Below are 8,909 nucleotides of genomic sequence, written 5' to 3'. Positions count from 1 at the left end.
TACAGTTTGGTATTGCTTTTCATTTGGTTAATGATCTGAAAATGGTTTCCGCCAGAGTCAACATACATGTAAAAATAATAACATACATGATCAACACATAGCTTTAACAGTATAACTGCCACCTTTTCTGGCATTGATAACAGCTGTATATTCTATATGAAAGATGAGATTAATACACTTATTTTATAGTTGGTTTGAAGAGATTGTTTGCGTACTTTGATTGTTGTCTTGTTTTGTTTGAACTAACTCTTAACTCCTTGAAATACTAAAAAAGGCCAAGAAAGTATAAAACACATGAATATCATAGTGTCAAACTGTAGTTTCAATAACACTTTATTTCTATTTCGTCTGATGTGCTGACAGCATTGACCAATGGTATTAATGACTTCTGGAGATTATTATATTAGAGGCAGATGTGACACTGTTTTTGTGAAGACACTCCAACTGACTATTTGCTTCTAAAAAAAAAAAAATCAGAAAACATACCATGTGAGCTAATGAAATTAACATATATATCTACATCAACCATAAAATCATGGAGCTTACATTACATTATATGTGAAACATTTCAGAGCACTGTTAAGCATAAAAAAAATATTTTTTCCATTTTGCTTTATTTTTTAATTATAGCAACACAGGTTTTCTAACTGATTGTCCTCCACACTGAGCTTACACATTCCCATAAATGTACTCACAGGCTGCCGCTGACTGCATGACGCACTGCATTACTAACAATGAAATAAAGATGACATAACGGCCTATGTGGAACACAAATAGATAGTTTTTAGGGAGTTCAAAGCTTTTGTCAAATGGCAACATGGATGTGAAATGTTGGTATGTTTGTATTAAAGTGTTACTGTAGAAGAATCACAGTTCAGCCTGTTAGAGTGGACCTCTACTGCAGTAAGCCTTGGATTTGTTCCAAGACTGAGTCTCTATACTTCATACGGGCTTCCTCGACTCCACTCACCTCGCTCTCCCTCAGATGACAGCCAATGTACTTAATTAAGTGTGTCAACACATCATGCAGCTGCTGGGAATTCATCTCATCACAGAGATAAACTGAGGAAAGACAAATAGAGCATTTTGGACTACAGAAAGACACCCATCTAAGATTTAATAATCACATAATAAACCACTAGGTGGCAGAACATACAGTATCTAGCACTAGTTTAGTGAACAATGTGTTGGCTTTGAAAAAGGCAAATAATGTAGTTTTATAACCATGATATGAATTTCTAGGCATTACATTTTTGGGATTTTCTGACTGTGTTTCAGCAGAGTATCATTTTTTTTGCAGATGTTTGAGAGCAAATTAATTTTTTTCACGTCTTATATCTAAAAGCATTGTGTGAATTATGAATCCAGGGTGTTAACATGGCAATCAAAGTCTTAAATGAATCAAAACGTACCATCACTTGGTTTATGCCCAGCCTTTTGTTTTTTATTTAAGAGTAGCTGAAGCTTTATTGAAGTGGTGGAACAGATAACAACAGACTTTATCCGAGTGTCACATGTTTCATGCATTTATTATTAAGCTTTTTGCCCACATTAAGCCTTCACTCTTTATTGCCATAGAAAGCAGAGCAACAACTTGGCACTCTGAGACACACCTGAAGCTCTCTGGTCTTCAGATTTCAGTGCTCAGTTCTGGTCGAGCTCAACCAACCTGCCGCTACACAGCATTGAACTCATCTTTGACTTTTTGTCAGCAGACGCCATTGAAACCTCTCCTCCTTCTCCTCTTCCTCCCAACTCTCTAAAGCTTCTTCAAGAAATGAAGTTGGTTTGTGGGATGATGCTCTCCACTTTGTGATCTGCAGGGTTTGCTGATGCCTCGTAGTTACAGATCGTCACTTCATGTCTGTGAGCCTAAAAGGCAAACAGAGAGAAAACAGCTGGTTATACTCCATGATCTTTTGTTTTTTGGTTATCATGTCAACTTCATTAACTTAAATAAAATGGGAGAATTCTAAAAAGTTGACCATATCAGGGCTGCAACTAACTAGATTATACTAAAGATTGCATCCCACATTATTTTATTTGGTAAAATGTCAGAAAACAGTGAGAGAATAGTAACAAACTGAATAATAAGAGTGACTCACAAAACTGTCATTTCTCTGAGAAGCTTCAAGAGAGTGACAACAAGACCTAAAATGCACCAGAAAATATGGTACAAACAGGACCTTAATCCAGCTAAACCTACTGTATGGATGCTTGCAACTTGCATGCTCGTTGCTATTCTGAGCTGTGGGGCAAAGTGGTGACCCATTATTTAATTAGCAAGAAGACAGAATTAATATTCAACATAATGGGGGGAAATGTCATGTTTTGATAAAGCTACAGTAAATTAATACAAATTATAGGATGGAAAGGAAACTGGAGTAACACCAGAGAGATACTAATTTCAAAGTAGTTATGATCTGACGCACACAAGGCAAACCAACCACGGAACAGCTGGGGGCAAAAAAAACAATGTCTATCAGTTCATCTGTCCTGGAAAACACTGGACTGACTAAATTCCTACATGTAGGAACACATAGAAGATTAATAACGTCTGACTGGAAAGAAATACAACCCGTGCTAGTTTATTAGGTCCAGCTAGCCTAAACGTATGCAGTCTAATACAGCAGACCTGCAATCAAATCCTACCTTCATAAAGGTTATGTTTATTTTTTTGTCTTTGTCTTCTATCCAAGAGCCATTATGTTGCCCACTGCTGGAATCAGCTTCCGCTGGATCTAAGGCAAGCACCAACTGTAATCATTTTAAAATCTAAGTTAAAGACGGTTCTCTTCTCCAGAGCTTTTAATTAGTCTCATTTTATGGTACTTTTAATTGCTTAATTATGTTTGTTTTAAACTTTGTTGTACCTTTATAAAATGTGTCTTTTCATGTATCTCATTGTATATATTTTTTGTTAGTTTTATTGCCTGTAAAGCACTCTGAATGACCTCTGTGTATGAGAAGGTGCTCTATGGGCGCCTGGTTAGCTAACCTGGTAGAGCAGGCGCCCATATACAGAGGTTTACTCCTCGACGCAGCGGCCGCGGGTTTGACTCCGACCTGCGGCCCTTTGCTGCATGTCATTTCCCCCCCTCTCTCCCCTTTCATGTCTTCAGCTGTCCTATATAAATAAAGGCCTAAAATGCCCATCATCTTTAAAAAACAAAAGAAGGTGCTCTATAAATACATTTGCCTTGCCTTGAGAGGTGCAATACAACTTTATGGTGATTCTGGAGGATGCTGATGAACTGTATTGTTTTACTGAGAGGTGTTTCTAATATTTAGTCTACCCTTATGATATCTACAACATTATTAAAAAGGTATGTTAGATGATCAGAGATTAGAGAACAAACTAAGACAGGATTCAGCATTTCTTTTCAAAGACTGACCTCCGAGTATTCTCCTCTCAGACCGATGTAGTAGACCCTGGTGCTCTCTGCTCCAAAGTTCTTTGAGATGTGGATGGAGAGGTGCTGAACATTGGAAAAACGAGCGATCCTGGAAATCGTGACACAATGGGAGAGACATCGGTTTGAGACAACAGCTTGGGAAATGCATTCACACTCAAAAGAAGCAATGCTGAACTGTAGTGACACTTTAGCAAGAAGGAAGGAGGAATTAAACATGTTCATCCTGAGCTATGGCATGTTGTGAGTGTAAATGTAATAGAACACACAGAGGCACGCATACAAGTAGAGACAAGCATGACATACTGAGACAAACAGAAAGAAAAACAGAGAGCTGGTTCCACTTGTGTTTTGAACGCTTCTTTGACCAAATCACAAAGACTGGATTTCACTGGCATCACGTCATCAAGTATCTTACGTACAAGCTACATTACTTTATCACTTCTCTATCTCATTGTCTTGTCTTCTCAATCATGAGCACATCTAAAAGCCTTCGGAATTGGCTTTGGAGCATTTCACAGTAAAGTGACAAGGCAGACTTGTCACTTAAAGTGTAAGTCAGGTGACGGGACCCTAGGTCATGCTTTCTGGTCGTGCCCCAAGCTCAACAGTTTCTGGGATGACACTGGTATGGACACAGCAAAATGGGTTTTCCTGAGAGAGTGGAAATTAGTTTCCCCTTCTTGCTTTAAAAAAATAGCTAAATGAGCTGGTTTCTTGTCCACACCTTGAAGAAATTCACTATACTCTGTCCACTGCCCAACGCAAGTTTCTTTAGATCTGGGGACCCTTTACTGAACATATTAGGAGGGAGAGGTGTCAACCTGGGAACTAACTGTATCGGACAGTACCGGTTCCTCAGTTTTCTCAATTTCAGTCTCTTCTCATACAAATTAACATGCACATGTTCACATTTTCTGTGAGCTGACAGTTTATTTTTTATTTTTTGTTCTACTCCTTTATATCTATTTGCTCGTTTTAGTTTTTTGTGTTCTAAAAAAGCAAAAATGTAATAGATAGCTGAATTGTGTAACACTCGTGCCAATAAAAAGGTACAATCAACAGTGTATTTTAGAGTGTATCTTACTGTATTGTTAACAGTCTTTGTTTGTCTGGACCCTGTGTGTTGCCTTTTTGCCTGCTGTAGGCCTTTAAACAACCGTCTTCCTGTTAGCTTTGTCAGCAGTGAGCTGGTCGTGGCTCAGCAGTGTCCAGCTGGCAGCCTCGACTTGGGACAGACGTACCAACAATCACGACAACTAACGGCAGCAAGAAACTAAAGAACAAGCATGCAAAACAAGACCGACGACAAGTGTGACTTTTTAAACTGCAGATGTCTTGAATGCACTGCCTGCTTGATCAGCAGCACCCAAAGCAGCTGGAAAGTGTTGATTTGGGAACCTGATGGGAGTAACAGTTCCTGCTCAAAGGCAGAAAGTTGCTGAGGAGATTAAAAAGAACTGGTCATTCTCTCACTTTGTTGGGTACTCCAGCTCAGCGACAGGGTCTCTGTTGAGTCTAAAGGCTTGTTCAGGTTCTCTGCCGGTGTCATCGAAGGACATCTGAGGGATGTTCTTGTACCTACAATGTCAAATAAGTTCATTTAATGCCATTTAGTGAGTGAAGGGATAGAAGCACTTTGACTGCAGATCAGTTTATTTTCTTAAAATCTTTTTTAAATGGGACTCAAAATCACAAAACACAACACTCCTTATTGTACGATGTGGACAATGAACTTATAAAGGTTTAAGGGGGTTTAAGACACAAACCATGCAAAGTCCCCAGTTTGAATCTGGCTGAGTTTTTTTTGGGTTACCTCCTTGCCATCTTATCAAATGCCCTTTTCACAGTCTGTTCAAGGGAAGTTATTCCACCTCACTGTTCTGAATTAAAAAGGTACAAACACAGAATGGGGGGACAGAGCTGTTCTGCCGCTAAGCCGGCAGAGGAGGTAGTAACAGAGCCCAACGGACGTCTGTGTAAAAAAGGACAGCCGGCATGGCGGGACTACACGCAAACACACACTAGATGCTGTTGTGTTACATGCCTCTTTTGATTTCAGAAAGCCGGCATGCTATCTAAAATCACACACTAGGGCGGCATTATGCCAGTGTTGTTTGGCTCAGTGTATTAAAAGAGAAAAGCCGGCGTAATGGCAGATCTTCTTTACGGCAGTATTGCGGAATCACTGTGTAAACGGGGCTAAAGAAGCAGTGAAAAGACACTCACAGTCGAACCTCGGCTGGATGCGAGTCGTCATTTTCTCCAGAGATGATGATGCCTTTCAGCTTAACGCTGCCTGTAAAACTGAAAGAGATGATACATAAATCCTTTGCTGCTATCTTTGACATGACAGGGCAAAATCACAAAGACAGGACATAAAAAACAGGGACGCTGTAAACGAAAAGAAGCTATCACAAGAAGATGAATGGTGAATTATGAAAAAATTAGAAATTAGAGAACCGTTTTGGGTCTGAAACTACAGAAAAATAACATCAAGAGTTCATCTTATTATTATTTATATTATTGCTGAAGAAAATCCTTGTTACCAACTGTACATACCAACACATTTCATAATCTTAATTTATGTGTTACCATCTACACATATGCTTTTTTAATAATTGCGTTTACAGGCAGCATACAATTTGTTCACTGAGGAGAAAAGGTTAAAGTTCAGGCTAATTATGATGATGATTTTAGGACTTACGGGATGTTGAACAGCAGCTCTTCATCTGCGTCACTCTCGACATACTAAAAGAAAAACAAGTGTGAATCCTTTGTGAGCAATCAGAGTTGCAGCAGCAATGAAACAACACACGGCCCTTCTGAGTTATACGAAGGGATCATTTCCAAAAACAGATATCGTTTTATTCATCTTCTTAAATCATGTTTTTTGTGCAAGGCTGGGAATATCAGTCAAACTGGTGTTGGATTGTTTTGATAAGAAAGATACCCCTCTTTTTTTTCATGAATCATCCTTTTTTTTATTGTGCACTTAAAGTGATATCCATCAAACTGATGTTGGTTTATATATTTTAAGAATGGCTGGTCGTATTTGTATTTGCAAATTAACTCTTCATACATTAAATTATAGGATTATAAACAGTGATGCACCATAGGATAAATAGCTTTTACTGTCGCAGGTGGTAATGGTTGAGCTAGTTTAACTCCCTTACCTCTTTAACAATTCATTGCATTTATAAATTCATGTTTTTTTTTTTGATAAATCTTATGTGGGAATTAGGTGATTAGTAACTGTCAAATAAATGTAGTGAAGCAAAAAGTACAATATCTGCCTCTGAACTGTAGTGGAGCATAAAATAAAAAAATACCTCAAACATACAGTAGTTGAATAAATGTACTTTCACCACTGGATTTCAACCATATTGCTAAGCCCTAATAAGTAAAGTAAATAATATGACTGCAGCCTCGTGTGATTTGGCAACCTCAGTGAAATCAATAAAGTTTGGTTTGATTTGATAACTGCGCAGTCCCACAGTGAGGCTCCGCGAAAAGAGAAGCCCCCAAAACCTGCACTCTCATCCGGCACAGATGCAGGGAAACCCCGTATAACTTATATGGGTCTTTGGGACACAGACAGAATAAGTGACCGGGGTAGAAGCTCTGTACGGCCGTTACCTTATCCCGCTCGTTCCGTTGATCCCACGGTTTGAACACCAGCTTCCCATCCCCGTCTCTGCTCTCGTTCAAGCACTGCAGCTTCTCCAGGTCGATCCGCCGGTACAGTCCGTACTCCAGGCCCCTCTCCGCGGGCTCGTGTTCCGCCTCGCACCCGCAGCCGTGCCCGTGTCCATGACCGTGACCGTGTCCGGACATCGTGGAGTTTAAAAACGTTGCTTTAGCTCGGACAAACCCTATGGACAAACCTGCATGAACAGCAAAACACCAAACACAAGTCATGTGCTTTCTGATTGGCTCGCACTTCTTAACGTCAATACTGTCGCAAACCGTTTACAAGTGTCGTAAGTAAAATTGTGTAAAAAATGTAATCGTCCTACATATGGTCCTACACATAGACAGCATATAAGGTCCTACACTGTTTTATACAGTGTATGTTCCTACACAGATAAAGTTATGCACTAATTAAAATTAATGCATCCTATTTAACCCTTGTGTGTTGTTCGCGTCTGTGGGACCCGTTTTCAATGTTTGCTAAAAGAAAAATTATGGTATTTATTATTTCTTCTAACTCAAACTCATTGGCCTTGGCTCATTTTCTGTGAAGAACATAAAAAATAACTTATTTTCAATGACTGCACATGGTACACCCCCCCTACACATAACTATTATATATGAGGTGTTCGGGTCTACTGGACCCGAGTGTATTTAATTGTAGGTGCTATGAAACTATGTTGTCTTTCTGCACCTGCTATTCCCACACAAAGTTACAAAATTGTTACATTTCAAGCACTTTCACCTGTTCTGATTAAATTCTAAGAAATAAGCACCAATAATGATCAAAAATCTTGTTTCTATTTTTTTTTAACCTTTTTTATAATTGAATTTCCTTGATGAATCAATGATCATAAATGTGATCTCACAGGGGTACATGGCAAAATGTGAACCATAAATGATGTATATATCATTGGTAATTGAGCTAAAGTAAACATATGTTAAGTATTTTTACATAAATTCCTATGGCTGTATTGATTTAAAAGCCTAATAATATGATGGGTCCACCAGACCCGGGAACATCGGCTGTGTAACAAAAATATGAACACCTTACAAGGGTTAATGAGCTATTATGTGTTTTACATGCAAATCTAGTTGGCTAAATAGGGTAAAAGTACAATATTTGACCTGCAACTGTCTGGTATAAACCCATGAAAAAAGTAAGCAGTTCCTGTGGGTGAATAAGTATTTAGATCTTTCACAAAAAGTATATAAGTAAAAGTATAGCAATATTACAGTGCAAGTAAAAGCCATGCATTCAAACTCTTAAGTAATAAAGTATTAATTCCACAACGGGGAGATTCACACTTCTTTTTATCTTAAAAAGCATTAGATTATTTAATATACTTTGAGTACCTAAAGTAAAATTAGTCCTTATGCTGAATGGCCCATTTCAGATTCACTATACTCCTGGATTATAATTATTGATGCATTAATGTGTACATCACTTTTGCAGCTGGTACAGTTTGAGCTCATTTTAATTACTTTATATACTGCTGTGTAGCTTAATTTGTAATAATATATCACAATGAATTAATTCATTTCTATTTTGTATTAATAATCCCAATCTACAAAGTAACAAACAACTAAAGCTGTCAAATATAAATAATAAAACTAGAAAGTAGCATAAAATGGAAATACTCAAGTACAAGTATTTCAAAATTGTACTTTAGTACAGCAGAATAAATGTACTGTTATCTTTTATCCTTCTCAGATTGTTGCATTTGTAGTATCAATCATGTAACCCCTCAGATTTATATTGGGACCCTATGGAAGGTTCTGGCCCCCAGCTTGAGAATCACT

At 38.2% G+C, this 8,909-nt stretch overlaps 1 protein-coding gene across 2 annotated transcripts; it reads right to left on the bottom strand.

The window, feature by feature from the left end:
• Positions 1–1,258: 1,258 nt before the first annotated feature.
• On the bottom strand, positions 1,259–8,305 carry pithd1 (PITH (C-terminal proteasome-interacting domain of thioredoxin-like) domain containing 1). Of its 2 annotated transcripts, XM_031295662.2 has the most exons (7): positions 8,191–8,305; positions 7,053–7,288; positions 6,121–6,164; positions 5,643–5,720; positions 4,890–4,994; positions 3,396–3,504; positions 1,259–1,872 (listed from the first exon to the last, which is right to left on the bottom strand). In XM_031295662.2, the coding sequence occupies exons 2-7, from the start codon at positions 7,248–7,250 to the stop codon at positions 1,771–1,773; spliced, it is 636 nt and encodes a 211-aa protein (XP_031151522.1). In that variant the 5' UTR covers positions 7,251–7,288; positions 8,191–8,305; the 3' UTR covers positions 1,259–1,770. The 2 variants fall into 2 exon arrangements, with proteins under 2 accessions (XP_031151522.1, XP_031151521.1); XM_031295661.2 differs by lacking the exon at positions 8,191–8,305 and having other exon boundaries at positions 7,053–7,359.
• Positions 8,306–8,909: the final 604 nt, after the last annotated feature.

This window comes from Sander lucioperca, chromosome 14 (genome assembly GCF_008315115.2).
Source record: "Sander lucioperca isolate FBNREF2018 chromosome 14, SLUC_FBN_1.2, whole genome shotgun sequence".
Classification (NCBI taxonomy): Eukaryota; Metazoa; Chordata; class Actinopteri; order Perciformes; family Percidae; genus Sander; species Sander lucioperca.
The sequence above is the reverse complement of the archived record's forward strand: the minus strand, read 5'-3'. Positions and strand labels throughout refer to the sequence as shown.